We start from the raw sequence: 17,411 nt of genomic DNA on the forward strand, positions 1-17,411 counted from the left end.
TGATTTTACACGTAGCACAAGAGAGTCCTGTATAGCCGGCAGTTTTATGGACTAAAATCACATCTGTAATATAAGTCCTGAATCTTATCTTAAATCTAAAATCTCTGTAGTGTATTTTGGAGAAACTCTCATTACACCTATCAGCTATGAAGTATTTATGATATAATATCAAAGCTACAGATCTATAAATCCATTCTGGCTAGCTATATCACAATTGATTTACATAGAATCTCTCTCTTTTCAATAATCTATAATGTTATCTATCTATCTATCTATCTATCTATCTATCTATCTATCTATCTATCTATCTATATATATATATATATATATATATATATATATATATATATATATATATATATATATATATTTTTTTTTTTTTTTTTTTTCTAGTAAAATAAAGCAGGGTCCACATATCTGTAAATAAATTCTTACTTTACAAATGCTAATTCAGAATCTCTCATATAAGGCTACGTTCACTTTACCAGGGTGAAGTGACTTAAATCAAATTTTCAAATTACATTTAAGTCTTTTTCTTATGTAGCCCTAAATCCGATACGTATGCAATCTATGAACATGCGACATGAATGTGAACGGTCAAATCAGAATTCATGCGTCTTTTTTTTTTGTTTTGTTTTTCTCTCGTACCCTCGTACACATCTCTTGGTGCAGCTGTAGCTCCTAAAACAGCAAAAGCAAACCGCCTGGCCTTTTTCACCTCCTCAACATGAGCATGAACTTCAGACCAGCTGTTTACTCTCCGCTCCCGCAAAAGATGCTCCACATATGAGCTGCTAACTCATCTATTTCCCTTTATAAAGCTGAGTCATCTCTCAAATATGAGTTTTTTTGTTGTTGATGAAGAAGACGATGTTTATACACGTATTGATGTGCGCATTTGAGACTATTCAGGGACAGATTCGTTCACATTACACACAGACACAGCTTACATTTACATTTGTGAATGTGAACCGTCAAGACAGCCAAAAATCGGATTTGAGCAAAGTGGCTGAAAATGTGAACATTCAGAACCAGTCTTTGTCCTGGGGCCCCACACCAGCTTGGGGCCTTAGGCAATTAAATAGGTTGCTTGCCTTGTTGCACATATGAGCAGTTCTAGAGCTATCATATAGTTTTAGATATATACAGTGGTTTTGACTTCTATTACTACGTTTAATAATAATAATTAGGACAACATGTGGGATTATATTTTATTATTACAAAAAGTGTTATATAAACCAGGAAAATGGCTTTATGACTTTGTGCTGTATCTCAGTTTTATAAACTTCTTATAGCCAAGGCCATCTTTATGGAATGCAACAATTCAGTTTCTCACATCCTCAAAAATAACCAGTCTGAGAGAATTAAATCCAAAACACCAAATACAACAGATCTGCTCTGACACCTGAGACCTTGTAACTCTAATGTGTCACATGACAGTGGGGACAGAAAATGGGTAATTGGGTACAATTTGGCCATTTTCATTTAGAGGATTACTCACTTTTGTTGCCATTGGTTTAGACATTTACTACTGGTTCTGAAGTTAATACTAATAAAAGTGCAATTCAAGATAAGTAAGCAGTAGATTCCGTGAAAATCAATGATAACATGACTAGTTATACTAATAGTATGAAGTCATCCTTATCTAAATGGCTTTATAGATCTGATATTATTACTAGTAAAGCTGTTAGAGCTGATATCAGAAATGAAAGCTTCCACTAGTTTACTACATTATGTAGATCTATAAATAAGATTCTTCTAGTGAAAGCATAGGTAGGCTATAACGGGCTCCATGTTGTCTCTGAAGTGTCTTTGTCCCAAACCTTAAGACGGCAGGATATGTTACTATCTCTATCACCCTATTTCTAATCAGCTCATATGTCAGTGTTGCTGCTCTCACAGTATGTGTCTGGAGTTGGAAAACAGAGGCATATGCTGAATGACTTTGACCGAGTGGACAAACCTGTATTTGCAGAATGTCGAGGTGTTTCCCATATAAGGATTTCACTCTTACCCCCATGCAGGCACAACACTTTTAGATACAGTTCACGCTCATCCACTGTTTCCTCTGAAATGGCCTTTGTGTATGACATATACTTCCCTTACCCTAGTAATGGTGTACGGATTAAATTAGATATTATTTTTAGACTAAGATTCAGAAGAGAAGATAAACATTTATGACACTTTGTTTTTCATGTGATTAAGGTCTTCAGAAGGATAAGAATCAATGTTTAATAGACATCATATAGAACAAAAATGATTGAAACCATGGAAATTGTGGTCTATTGGTCTGAATAGTAGCAAATGTGTTGAATCTAAACTTTGCAAGGTTTTGGATGACCAGGGTTGTCACTTAATACAAAATTCCATGCAACCATGGGGAATATAAAAGGCATTGTGTCCTATGGCAAGGCCCATGTGAATTCTCTCATTCAGCTGCAACTATCTGTGAAACATCCAAGAGGAACAGGAAAGTGCACAGTATCTTCCTGTAAGACCATCATCTAAAATTACATTTCCACGGAAAAAATCTAAAAAGGGGTGTAAACTTCGTTAAACTGTCAAAACGCCAGCAGCACCTCAAGCCAGCAAGATACCTGCTCTACAGCTTGTAAAGGCGAGGTCAAACAAGGTGCTTGAATTCCTCCAAAATTCCAAACTTTTTTGTCTGTTCAAGGGTAACAGTGTTATTGTGAAGTCTATGCCTGGGTCAGGAAATTAGCCATATGCTCTGTGTTGTGTGTAGGCCTCCAAGATAATGCTAAACAATGCATGAAAATAAACACAAAAAATGTTGGTTTATGTGACTATCAAAACTAGTTTACAAAGGTTGTAAACGGCATGTCTGTCTTCATTTTCTATCTATAATACAGTACTTAAACAGAACTGTATCTGTTGTGCTGAATATGCATGTCTATAAGCCCAAGTAAGGTAAGCATAGGCTTAAAACATTTGAGAAGCATTTGAGAAAAGTCTGTGACATAGGAAGCAGCAGGCCTAAGCTCAGACTCAGGGAATCTACTCCAGTCTTCCCTCTTTAAATATTAAACATGAGTAATGGGTCATTATGTTGGGAACAAAACATTCCAAGACAAGGCAGTATCAAGACAGTATCAGGAGCAAAACATCTAGATTAGAAAAGAGGCCAGTCTTCTCTGCACCCATTCAAAAAATTACCAGCTCATTTAAATAAATTTAATAGATTTATTGCAAGCCGAGGTCCTGTACAAAAGAACATCTCGCTTAGGCAAAGTGCATTAACATGTCTGCCAATTGCAAATAAATTCTGCTTTAAATGCTTACAACACATCAGCAAACATTTCAACACAAACAACAGAAGTCTCACCGCTCTGGTAAGGCAAAATGCAATCAAGCCTGTGATAAACACAGAAGTGCTGTCTGATTATTTATACCACTCAGACAGCAGTTTCTGAGACATTTATTGAACGCTGATATTAAATACGTGGCTTGTGCGTACTGCATTGCATCAGAGGAGGCCAAGGCATCCAGCAAGGGAAGTATAGATAATGACAGTCAGAAATAAGAACTGCACTCACTGCAGTTTTCAAGCTATATGCAGCATTTACACATGATTAGCAGGCCAGCAGGTACCGATTATTGCCTTCCTTCTGAAAAATGAAAATGCAAGGTAAGAGTGAGGGGGGTTTCTTTCATCACTGTCCTTCTCCCATTCATCAGTGTCATTGAGTTCGTAACTGCACTTTCACACTGGACTGATGAATGGAGAGGTCTGAGATGATTAGGACTTTTAAGCAGCTTTTTAACATTTAAATACTGGGAGTTGTTGTTGTCAGGAAAGTCTATGAACTGGTATCTCCATGCTTTAAGGTGATCAAAGTGGTGACCAACAGATCTGCACACTTTTAGTACAGATATCTTCAGTCAGGAGTGACCAAAAGGTGCTTGTGTGTTGAGTGGCCGCTGGACAATGACTGCATTTGTCAGGTCGGCCTCCTCCAGGCTCAGTCCACCCTCTGTCAGCTCCCGAAAAGGCAGAGATGTGGTTAAGATAAATGGTGAGCTTGTACACTGGGCCTTCTCCACAAAGTCTTGGACATCACTGATTCTGCAACGACACAATATTAGAGTTGTAAGGATTCCACAAAGCTTTCTTTATTACAATGTAGTGTAAAACAGAAACCTGAGAATTGACATTATGGTTACCCTTCAAACTATTATTTTTGTTTATTTTTTTAATACGTAATACATAATATAATACAATAAACATACAGTTACATATTTACATACAGAACATACATTGTATGTTCATAGCAGCTTCTGGATGACCTGAAGCCTTAGAAAAGAATTTCTTAAAAAGGTCTCTCTCAGATAATTAGTGTAGAGACAACTGCAGTTTATTACATGCTGAACTGTTCTTGTGTTTATTTGTATCACACAGGTGAATTTTTTTAATCAAGTTTACCTATCACATATCACAAAAAGGTCAGATTACTTTTGCAACCTTCCACGATGTTTCGCAGGTGGGTTCATCTAAAACTTCTGCATCAATTAGTGTTCAATAAATCATCAGAAGATGGGAACAGATTAGCACTGACTCAAATTAAAAAAAGGAGTCATTTATTTACTCGAGTCTACTAAATGTATTGCTGAGCATCACAGTGTGCTGAATTTGGAAGCTCACATTGAATAATATAATATAATATACTATAATATGATATGATGCACTGTTACACGAAATGGAGCTCCATTACTGTTTAAGGCAGTCTTAGTCCATCTGCACAACAACATTACAGCCAACTGCCAGAAAATCCTTATATGCCATGACGCCACATGTTAAATCTTCTCTAAGCTGATTTGATTTGCAGCAAGGATGAGGCTTACAATTTTTCCTCCATTTTAAAGCAGGAGCTTACATTACATAAACGCTGAATTGAAGTTATGTAAGAGCTCTTAGGTGTAGAATTTCAGAGCCGCACCATTACAACCTGCAAAATTTGATTTTGGCAACTCACTACCCAGCAGTCTGAATACACGGCACTCACCGGTGAGTGAGGTTAAACCTCTGGACGAGACGCCGGCCGTCTGCCAACCAAATCTGCAGGGAGGTGATAGGCAGGCTTTCGTCCACCGGCACTGGAGGGACGGGAGGTACTGAGCAGTCCTCGTGTATTGACCGAGACCTGGCCACCACCCGTGGCGCCACGCTGAGAGAGAGAGAATCAATGCAGCATGAATAATTCTAAAAGACACACCATGCTTTACAGTGCTTCAGTATTTGCTGCCAATCACTGCTCTGCTGATATTAGTTCTTAAAGCAATTACTGCTGAATAGACTTGATTATTAAATACACTTTACAATCCCAAGGGTCTGTGTGTAAGACCATACCTTACTTTCTAACTCTTATAAAGGAACATGGACCAGAACGTACACAGTTTTTCCCTTTACTCCCTTTATGCCAAAAAGCAAACATCATTAATTAAAAATCAAACATCTGACAGAATTTATTTTGGCAAAGGGTAATTTTATATATATTATATTACATCAACTTGTTTTGTATGTTTCAGTTTTACAGCATTTATGAAATAATTAAACATTAATTAAATAACTTTACTCTGAATGATTTGTTTCTTATGTTTTATAAACCCTCAGCTTACCATAAAATAAAACACAGCAACATTTACGACATGATCTCAAACAAAAGAATCAAGAGGCCACCTACTGGATTCACATAGTGTACTGCACTGACATAGAAAACATGGAACACATGAAAAAAAAGAATTTCATGATCTAGCAATAAAAATATTTAACAATATTAGGTTCTTCATGTTTTTTAAAGTTAATATTTAAGATAGAATAACCCTGTAAATTCATATGCTGTTCTTTGTCTTGGAAAATGTATTTTTTTATTGGCAAAAAACAATTTTCAGTGGTTCTTATGAAACACTGGCACCAAATTAGCAACATAATAGCACAAAAAAATGGTCCCTCATTGTTGCTGTTACCTAAAAATAAGATGTACTTTCTAGGGGTGACACAACTCTCTAAATCCTTGATTCTCGATTTTGTTTTTTCTTTTCTTTTTTACAGCAGAGAGGCCTATGCCAGTTTTATATTAGTCTATGGTCAGTCATTGGTTTGATTCATCAAATTTACAATATCTTATTTCAAAAGGTGGGCTTGAAATAAGTGATGCAAAGTGATACAAGTGATCTGTACACCACATTATGCACTAATGGTCAAACTTAAAATTGAATTAAGATATATATGTAATGCCATCTAGTGGCTTTTTTTGTAGCAGCAGCGTGCACTATTAAAACAGCTATAATAACAAAATAAATAATAAAAAAAATACAGGAACAGTCATGTACAAAATAATAGAACAATTAGAGCCTTAACAAACTGAACTCTATCCTACTGTAACAGTTAAACATAAAAAATAAGACTAAGACTTTTTCGGTCAAGTTTTTTTCTTTAATAAAGACATATTATTAACTTTATCTGAGAGAAAGAGGCTCCTTAAGGTACTAAAACTGTTAACATATTTGAGGCTAGACAAAACAACTGTTATTTTTATATTTTCAAGTTTTTCTTGTCCACATTCTCTGGAGAAAGGGCTGCTCTTTGAGCAGCCTTTTTTTTAACAAATGACAATATTCAAAACTAACATCAACATGTACAATAATATATCTTTCAATATCATCTTACCTCCCCAAACATCACACATCTATATGCACATTAATATTGGCATGTTAAACAACTATGAATTAAACCAAAACAGCTCCATGTATGTTCAATAATATAAAAACTTTGGGTCTCTTTCAGCAGTCACAATGTCCGCGGCGTCGGATACGGTGTAAGCACCATTTGTGTAGCGTGCGTGTGTGCTTGCGTAGCTTAGAGGGAGGGATCGTCGATCTTTTTTTTTACTTCGAGGCTCGAGACCATGACATAATTTCGATCGATTTCGATGAAATATCTAAATTGTGACACCCCTAGTACTTTCACACCAGAACAACTGGATCAATATGTAATTTGAAAAGTCTCTCTTTTACCTGCCCAGTCTATATCCTCTACCAGTAAATGGAAGAAAAGGCTTCTTCTTTGGGACATAAATTTCATCCTTCATGTCCTCCACGTTGACCTCCAACTCCTCGTCCTCTGCTCTCCCCTCCAGCTCCAAAGGCAGTTCCCTGAAACACATGTTTTTATTGAGTACCTGGGGATAAGTTTTGGAGATGCACATGAAAAAAATGTTACACAACTCTGTACACAACTCAGCTAGACTGATTTACTAAAAATGAAGTTTTTTCAAACATCTTAAAGGAGCAGCTTGGACACTGTCAGTGATGAACCCAGGGTCAAGTGATCAATCACAGTTTATTAAAAACACAGAATATGGGTGAAACACTGACAAATAAAGAACAGCAATATTATCTAACAATCAGTGACATTACAGAGTAATAATAGAGACCCTGGCCTGGCCCTGGCCGTGTGTCTGTTTATCTCTGGAGAGGGCTTCCACCACATTCCTTTGAAAAGTCCAGGGGAGTGTGGCTGTCATCTGTGATAATCAATAATACAATAAAATGTGAGAAATTATTATTTCATTTTGTTTAACCTATTACAAAGTAAAGAAGATAAGTATAGAATTAATAACCATTTACTCATTACAGCAACCACACCTGACACATGCATTACAACAACCCCTACTAACCAAATTAGATTTACACACTAAAAACACATTTCAGCAGCAGGATACGCATTTAATAATATTTCCATTACACCCACACTATTAAGGGCCCTGGTAAAAAGCAGAATCCAGTGAAAGTAAACAGGAGGTAAATTAGCTAATTAATGGATATTTAAATCTTCTAATTATCGCAGTTTTTTATTGTTTACTCACAAAATCAATAAAAGTTTTGTTTTACACTAGCTAGATAGCTATCTTGTGTAAATAACTATCAAGATTGTAACATTCCGCATTTTACAGAATCCCGGATAATAATGCCTTCAAAACATGCCAGTAGTGTAGTATTTACACACATAATATGATATAAATGCTAACGCTGTATTTATTAGTTGAGAAACTGGGATCCCCCCTGGTTTAATTGATTGGTTGTATTTGGCTTTTTGTTTAACTAATTTGGCTACAGCAATCCTAAAACAGAATTTTCTGAAAAGCAGCTGAGTTAGCTGCTAAATTGGCTGGTTAGCATTAGCTGAGCTCAGCTAAAGTATCCGGATAGCCTTAGCGAGCAAAGATAAAATAACCGGTTAGTGTTAGCCACGCTGAGCTAAAGTAGCTAAGTTAGCGTTAGCCAAGGTGAGCTAAATTGGCCGGTTAGCATTAGCAGAGCTGAGCTTAGTGCTGGACGATATGGCCAACATTTATATCACGATATATTCCTTAAATTTCGGTCGATACGATATAATTTCGATATTGATATAAATACTTTGAAGGCCTCAGAAAACTGCTAAGAAGCCCTGCAATCCCTGCAGCACTGCGAATTTAAATTATTATATAACTGTGTATTTGCACTTTTTGTATGGTTGGCATCAGATACCCTCATTATATGCACATCTATCTATCTATCTATCTATCTATCTATCTATCTATCTATCTATCTATCTATCTATCTATCTATCTATCTATCTAATGGAAATCTGTACCTACTACTGTCTGAAAATTTAATTTAAGACTTTGAAACCTCCTTTCACAAAAACTTTAATACTTTAGAAATAAAAGTAGTCAAAATAAATGAATGCTCAATATTATTTGCATATAGCAAAATAATAACATGACATCCCTGTCAAACATAAGCCTATATAACTATTACCAATAAAAATAACTTTAAATTACAACAGAGGCCGAGCTTCTTATTCTTTGTGAACAAATTTAACAGATTAAAACGTGTTTCAACTAGGATATAGAATACAAGAAGCCTTTATATACATAAAAGCAACAAGATTTTCCCGTCAAATAAACAAACCTACAGGCTTTATCAACTATGAATAACTTAGTTACAACATAAGCTATAAAAGTGCTTCAGTCAGTATAAGAAAAATATTGTATGTAGTTGAGTTGCTTGAAGTGGTGGAACAGATTAGATGTATTAACATTACCGCTGCTGGTCGGCTGCACTCTCCGGCACAATTTGCAGCGAAGCGGCAAGGGAGAGGACCCGCGGCCGGCCTCGAGGACCCGCGGCCGAGCGAGCGGACCCACGGCCGGCCTCGAGGACCCGCGGCCGAGCGAGCGGGCCCGCGGCCGGCCTCGAGGACCCGCGGCCGAGCGAGCGGACCCGCGGCCGACCGAATCGAGTCTACCTTAGCCTTGGATCCGCTCGTCCCGGCTCTGTTTGGCTCCAGCGCGAGACATATGTGCTGAGTAGCGAAGCGGACCCGAGCCTAGCCATTTTAACCTAGCCTTGCCTAGCCTAGCCTATTTGGCTACGTGCCTGTGTGGTTACGTCATCACGCACTGACGTAGCCCAGCTACGGGGGCTGAATGTGTTGAGCTCTGGGGCGAGCTGACGCCAGTAAAAAACGCCTGTCCGTGATTCTAATACATATGGATATACCACAAAACTGATATCACCGTTATTGAAACATTTCTTATCGCGATAAATACCGATATCGAATTATTGTCCAGGCCTAGCTGAGCTAAAGTATCCGGATAGCATTAGCGAGCTAAGCTAAAGTAACCGGTTAGTTTTAGCCAAGATGAGCCAAAGTAGCCAAGTTAACGTTAGCCGAACTGAGCTAAATTGGCCGGTTAGCATTAGCCGAGCTGAGCTAAAGTATCCGAATAGCATGAGCGAGCTAAGCTAAAGTAACCGGCTAGTGTAAGCCGAGCTGAGCTAAAGTATCCGGATAGCATTAGCCAAGCTGAGCTAAAGTAGCCATATAGCATTAGCCAAGCTGAGCTAAAGTAGCCATATAGCATTAGCCAAGCTGAGCTAAAGTAGCCAGATAGCATTGGCCAAGCTGAGCTAAAGTATCCGCATAGCATTAGCGAGCTAAGCTAAAGTAACCGGCTAGTGTTAGCCAAGCTGAGCTAAAGTAGCCAGATAGCATTAGCCAAGCTGAGCTAAAGAAGCCAGATAGCATTAGCCAAGCTAAAGTAGCTGAGTAAGCATTAGCTGAGCTGAGCTAAAGTCGCCAGTTAGAGTTAGCTATCACAGAGTAGGCAGTGTGAGTAGCTGAGTTAGAGTTAGCCGAGCTAAGCTAAAGTAGCCGGTTAGCATTAGCTGAGGTAACATTAAAGTAGCTGAGTTAGCATTAGCCTAGCTGTGCTAAAGTACCTAGCCGGTTAGCTTTAGCCAGCACAGAGGCTACTAGACAGTAAAACTGCGTCTAACATAGAAGCTACACTGCTGATTACTGAAGCCAGTCAGATAGATTCACTTACCCGTCCTGTTTGAAACCAGTCCAGGCTGAAATGAAGCTGTTCTCTCCAGGCTGATGAGTTAATTTGCTGCAGCTGTGCCTGAAGCTCTAACAGGTTCTGGGGGTGTGTATGTTCCTCAGCTACTCTGCTGGGTGTCAGTAGGATGGTGGAATGGACACTTACTGGGGACACCTATAGGGGAGCTCTAATAACTCCACTGCAGAACATTACACAGCGCTGCTGGAGCGGAGCCTTAACGGTGAATTTATATGGAACGCCAAAAGGCCCAAAAAACGCCTGGACCAGACGCCTTTTATCGAAAAGAACGGCGTAAAATACGCCGTTCTGTGTGGGTTTTACGCCGTAATATACGCCGTATGATTTCGCGACGCCGTTAAAAACGCCGCTAAAAGCACAGAAGACGCCGTTTCCCACAGCGTTTTTCGACCCTTTTGGCACGCCGTACAGAGCGCCTTCTCAGTGCAATGAGGCGGCGTAAAAAGCGGCGTTTTAGTGTCTCTCTTGACGCCGTAAAAAGCGGCGTTTAATAATAAGATAATGAGCTCCACCTTCCAGTTTTGAAAGCCAATACATTTAAACTCTGTTCAGCCAATGATCTTACAGAGAGACTCAGTCTAAAGCAATTCACTGCAGATCCGAGCTCCTGAACCAGAGCTCTTCAGTTTTTAAATACAGATTTACAATATACCTTCTTCAGACATTCCCGCTGGTGCTCATGCCTTTTATTAGTCTAATATTTATGCTGTTCAATGTATTTTAAATAAAATTAATAGTAGTAGGGACGCCCCTTGTGCATGAATTTTATTAATTAATAGTGTGTTTCTTTTTAGGCTACGTTTGGTAAATGATAGCGAATAGGGTCATTCTGCTATATTACAAGAGTTTCTTGGTTTATTAGCTTTTAAATATTTGGCCAGGTACTGTATCAGTATTTATATTATTTGAAGGATCTAAATAACAGGAGTGTTAGTAATCATAAAATGTAAGGAAACGTAAATGTTTATAAGATATACAGTGATAAACCAAAAAACACTTTAAAAAAAACACCCCGACAGCTGAATATTCAAGGACACGGAGGTGTTGGTAGAGAGAAGGATGACGGCTAAATTTATACTCCACGAAGAACACTCTCAATCACTGGATAGCTCAACTTACCGATCATTCAATCATTCAATCAATAAACCTTTTTTTCCTCTCGGGAGTACATCATTTCCAGTGTAGCCGAGCATTTACAATTTAAAAGGGACTGACAACATTGAGTAAGAAAATAGAATTAATAAGAAAAAAAAAAAAAAATATATATATATATATATATATATATATATATATATATATATATATATATATATGTGTATATATACACATATATATATACACACATATATATATATATATATATATATATATATATATATAATCAATGCCAGGCTGATTTGCCCCTGTTTGTGCAAATAAATGATTTTTAAGACCACCAGAGACAAAATTATGAAAATATGAAAATTGCAAAAAGTACACAACAACAATGTTAAATTCAAAGGATTTACAGTAAGATTTAAAGGCCTTTTTTAGGGCAAATAAATGACAAGACTTGATAAGACATCCGCAAACCGTGAATAGGTGTCTATACACATGAACGTCGCTATAGCCCCTTTTTAGGGATGTTTTAATTGTTTTTACAGAAGTGTCTCTCTAATATGTTAAAAATATTCAAATCTTAAAGTATACTACAATTAAAGAATTTTAGTAACAAAATCAATCTCCCCACGCAGCGCGAAAGATCTGATCCACTTTGTCTCGGAGCCGCGTCAAGAAAAATGCATACACGCACGCAAAATTAAACAACGCTTTTTTAAGCTAATGATCCAGGCTGATATATATCGGTTGATCACTACCAGGGTCACTGGGTGATTAGATAAATTAGACTCTGAATGGGTCTGTAAATACTTTTTCTGTATATGGTTAAGTTATGTAATGCTTACTGTTTACATATTGTTTTATTGCCATATATATATATATATATATATATATATATATATATATATATATATATATACACACACATTCTATTGTGAGTATTTTAAAAAAATAAACAATTACTCTCCATATAAAATTCCTAAAAAAGCCACCTACTAAGATGTGGAATAAATCACACCTTTCATATGCCAACATACACTTTACAAATTTAGATTTACCTTTAGAGCATTTGGCTTACCCACACACAGATTCGTTGGTTGTCTTCACTAAGTCAAAAGTGTGACTTATCACTGCTGCCATTCAGAGTTACTCTATAAAAGTCTGACACAACTGCCCCCATAGTTTCATTTTGGGTTCAACTATTTTTGACAGTGAGTGTAGATTTATGTATCTAACACCGAGAGAAAAGTCTAGTATATATACACTGATTAAAAAATATAAATGCAACACTTTTGTTCCCATTTTTTATGAGCTGAACTCAATTTTGGTCTAAATCTGTCTTAGTGAGCACTTCTCCTTTGCTGAGATAAACCGTCCACCAGTCACAGGTGTGACAAATTAAGATGCTGATTAGACACAGTGATTATTACACAGGTGTATCTTGGGCTGGCCATAAGAAAAGGTCACTCAGGATATGCACAGTTTTGTCACATGTGCAGTTTTGTGAACAAACTTATAAAAAGGCCTTTTTTGTACATAGGAGAAGTCTTAGACTCTTGAGTTCAGCTTATGAAAAATGGGAGCAAATTTTTCTTCAATGTAAATATGCAAGTATAATTTGGGAACAAAGTGATTCACATCAATTGTTGTCAGACATGAACAGCCCTACCCTCGTTTAATGGCTTCGAGAAAGTCCTGGTTCTCTTCCAAGGAGTAGCTGCGAAAATCCTCGTCATTCACAGTGAAGCCATCTTTCCACAGTCTTACAACAATCTCCACCTGCATTATGAACAGCAGTTAAGCAAAACTGATCATAAACAAAAGCAAAAAAAAATAAATCAGGTCAACAAACATCACAAGCCTAAATATTTCCTGCTACCAAAATACTATTTTAGTTATTATTAATTTACCTTTTTTCCACCCGTGGAGACACTCCCAATCTTCTCCACCTCATCTAGAAGGTCCTCTACAGAGAAACTGGGCCTCATGGGGGTCTCGGTCTCCTCCTCCTCGTCATCATCGTTTTGAGCACCATCACACCTAAGAGCTCATTACACAGGAAGGATAATGTTGATGAGAACATGTAGTAGAATTTATAAAAACATATATTACATTTCCAAATGTTTACAGACACCTTTGTCCAAGGCTTTTTTTTTTAATGAAGGGTGCCAACAGTTTGATTTATATCAACTCCACACAGTCCTATTCTACTGGCAGTACAGTATTACAGGGAGAATATAGGTCACCATATGACATCTTGATGTCAAAGTACCTTTGAAAAACACAGATTTTTTTTTTACTTTTTACTTTTTAATACTTTTAAATGTGTCAACAAAATGTTTATAGTTAGTACCAATTCTTGTTTAGTTCACTGTTCACATTATTTCTTATGTAATTAGTTATTTGTTTATTAATAAATCAGAACCCTCAAAATCTCATGACATCAAAAATTTAGTTCCATGAATAGGATTTATTTGCCTTTAAGAAATCATGTAAGAGTTCAGTTTTTTTTAAAGCAAATATACAGCAACTTTCAGACTAATATTCTGCAGGGTTCCTTTTTCTACTGACAGTGACTATAGAGGCTGTATGTGCTCAATCATATACAGCTCTGAAAAAAAGGACACAACTTCAAAATGATCAGTTTCTCTTTACTATTTATAGGTACATGTTTGAGTTGAATGGAACTTTATTGAAAACCTCTGGAATGTATGGATGCGGAAGCGGAAGATGGATGGTAACAAACCATCTGAAACAAAACTGAACTTATTGAACTTTGGCACCCAAAAGCAGTGTGAAAGACTGGTGGAGAGCATGCCAAGACACATGAAAGCCATGATTAAAAAACAGGGTTATTTCACCAAATACTGATTTATGAACTTTTAAAACATTAGAATTGTTGCTTCTAAATGAATATGAGGTTGTTTTTGTATGAAAGGACTGCATCTTTTTCGTTATTTTGACAATTTCTTATTTTTTGTAAATACATGCTCTAAATGACAATATTATTATTTGGAATTTGGGAGAAATACTGTCAGTAGTTTATAGAATAAAACAAAACGTTTATTCTACTCAAACATATAGTAAAATCAGAGAAACTTGTCATCTTGAAGTGGTCTCTTATTTCCACAGAGATGTATAGATAATGGTAACTGAAGGGACAACTGAAAACTGTAGGATATTAGGCTCACCATGGGCCATCCTTGCTTCTCTCTCTTGAGTCAATATCTTTCATCACGTCTCCTGTGTTCCATCTTGAAATAAAAAAAATGGGTATAAGTTACATTTGTTTTGAGGCAACCTAATAAAGAATCTAATTAATTTAACAACACTAAGATTAGGCTGGTGAAAAGACTGGAGTCAGTTTGTTGATCCTGCAGCTAGAATAGAACAGGTCTGGTGGTTTTGTATTACTTATTATTATTGAGGTGTACCTTTAAGAGGCCAGACTGCCTCTCCCAGTCACCAACACATATGTATAGACCAGTTTCAGTGATGATAACACAATTCTTCAAGATGAATTGATGATTAAAAGGCAGTGTATTGTATAAGAATGGCAGTGTGTCATTATAAGGATAATAGCCTGTGGTCGTTCGTACTACTTGTATAATGGGCCTATATGATGTGCCCGCAAGTTGGCTTTATATTCGTAGTTTCGTTCCACCTTAATTGGAGCATTAGCATGCTGGCGCTGCTGGGGGCTCCACAATGGACCCGCTGTTACATTTAAGGTGGAACGGACAAGTCGAGCACGAAGATGGCAAATAAGAATTCAGCTTGAGCTCTGTGTTTAACACGAATAAGGCAGCACGCCCGGGATAAACACGCCCCGAAATGTGCTGAATAAAAAAAATACTACTAACGCAACTACATACACACGCACGCACACACAGGCGCGTATTAGCAGTGCACCAAAATTACATAAGGAGAACGTGTGAACCACGCAAGCGCAGTAACGCGCAGCCCAGCCGCGCAGAGACACCGACACTCAGATCACTCAATCCACACATTAACCCTGAATCATTACCGGTCTGAGAGTCCATTCACAGCCAGCACAGTCGGGTCCTGGACTTCAAAGTTTCTGTCAGCAACACACCTTTCTCCTCACTACAGCTACACAGCCATTCCCGTGACGTAAGCGCCCACCCATAAGACCCCCCCTCCTCACCGATGACGTAACATTGGTTAAAATGTATTTTTGTATCTAGCGGTAATAACTCATTAAATAAATGATTATTATTATTTTTCTTCTTATAAAATAATGATTATTATTGTAATTAATTATTTTATTTATTGAAAATAATGACATTAGTTATATATATATTTTTAAATAATAATAATAATAATATAATTATAATAATATAACAGTAATAATAATAAGTATTACACACTCATACACTTATTAATAACACATTAATAATATAAATGTTATATTATTTTAATATGTAATTGTATATTATATTATTTTTTTATAATTTCATATTTCATATGTATTTTTTAAAGTAGTTCATTACTATTAGAATAAGTTTAGAATATCTACACGCTAATTTTATAGATTTTTATATGCCTAGGACAGTGTTTAAAACAGACAGTGTTTTTAGAAACCAAATTTAAGCTATTATGAATATTAAAGCTTTTAAGCAGATAATCTTCTGCACCATCCTAAAGGAGCTAGATTAGGACCAACAGATGGTGACATACACATTGGGAGATCCAAGAATACTATTTTACTGTTAATGTCAATTAACTACAACTTTTGACTTGCATTAACCTGTGCTTTTTTCAGTTTTGTCTGTAACAAACAAACAAATGAGTTTTATTTGTTGGGCTTGACTGAATTTGTTCATAGTCTATGTGCCATTCCACTGAATGGGTGCCAATTGCTTGTTGTAACTCTTCCAAATGAAACATTTTTTTTAAATATTTCTTTTTAACTCTGAATCTAATAACATATATTTAACTATTCAAAACATGTACTGGTCAATTCAGGCAGCTTTACAAAACTCATGTGAAATTTAAAAAAACATGTTAAAAGCAAGTCCACTAATTCCTTTGTCATTTTCTCTCAATGAAGTCTTTGTTTTAAATAATAGGTTGACTGCATGTTCAACTAATTGATATTTATGACCAAAAAATCAGTCCTGTTAATGGCACTCATTTCTGTCAATGGAACTCACCCCTGTTATTATTTATGTTTTGAGTAACAGGAATGAAAGTAACAGGAATGAGTTTTAGCAGAAAATTAGCAAAAAAAAAAAAAAAAAGAAGCTAAATGGCAGCTATGCTAATAGCATGAGGACATTGAGCACAACCAATAAGATCTAATAATTAATTTAGATAACAGGAATGAGTGTTGAGATTGACCTCCTCAGTCATAGTTACAAAAAGATCAAATATGCAGAAAAACAAACCAGGGAGCTTAATTTTGGTCTTCCCATGATCTTCCAGAACCAACTATATTGTCACAAATGTTGTCATTTTGAGCATTTATCTGCAGAAAATGAGAAATGGCTGAAATAACAAAAACGATGCAGAGCTTTCAGACCTCAAAATAATGCAAAGAAAACAAATTCATATTCAAAAAGGTTTAATAGTTCAGAAATCTATATTTAGTGGAATAACCCTGGTTTTTAATCACAGTTTTCATGCATCTTGGCGTGTTCTCCTCTATTAGTTTTACACACTGCTTTTGCATAACTTTATGCCACTCCTGGTGCAAAACTTCAAGCAGTTCAGCAGTTGATTATATGCCAGAGTTTTTTTAATTTGATAAAATTAAAGAAACTCGTAATTTTAAGTGGTTTCTTATTTTAGAACTGTATATCCAAAACTACGTACAGTTCGGGTTAATGTATTGTTAGTTAAACAGTGGTGCAGTTATTA

General features: G+C 36.5%; 1 protein-coding gene across 4 annotated transcripts; it reads right to left on the minus strand.

Annotated features, from left to right (window-relative positions):
* Positions 1-3,190: 3,190 nt before the first annotated feature.
* Positions 3,191-15,678, minus strand: ubxn2a (UBX domain protein 2A). 4 transcript variants are annotated; one of them, XM_022686654.2, is made up of 7 exons: positions 15,556-15,674; positions 14,720-14,782; positions 13,439-13,568; positions 13,198-13,307; positions 7,036-7,173; positions 5,025-5,186; positions 3,191-4,087 (listed from the first exon to the last, which is right to left on the minus strand). In XM_022686654.2, the coding sequence occupies exons 2-7, from the start codon at positions 14,761-14,763 to the stop codon at positions 3,904-3,906; spliced, it is 768 nt and encodes a 255-aa protein (XP_022542375.1). In that variant the 5' UTR covers positions 14,764-14,782; positions 15,556-15,674; the 3' UTR covers positions 3,191-3,903. The 4 variants fall into 4 exon arrangements, with proteins under 4 accessions (XP_022542375.1, XP_022542385.1, XP_022542379.1 ...); XM_022686664.2 differs by having other exon boundaries at positions 13,439-13,575; positions 15,556-15,666; XM_022686658.2 differs by lacking the exon at positions 14,720-14,782 and having other exon boundaries at positions 13,439-13,575; positions 15,556-15,678.
* Positions 15,679-17,411: the final 1,733 nt, after the last annotated feature.

Source organism: Astyanax mexicanus, chromosome 1 (assembly GCF_023375975.1).
Source record: "Astyanax mexicanus isolate ESR-SI-001 chromosome 1, AstMex3_surface, whole genome shotgun sequence".
NCBI classification, from domain to species: Eukaryota; Metazoa; Chordata; class Actinopteri; order Characiformes; family Acestrorhamphidae; genus Astyanax; species Astyanax mexicanus.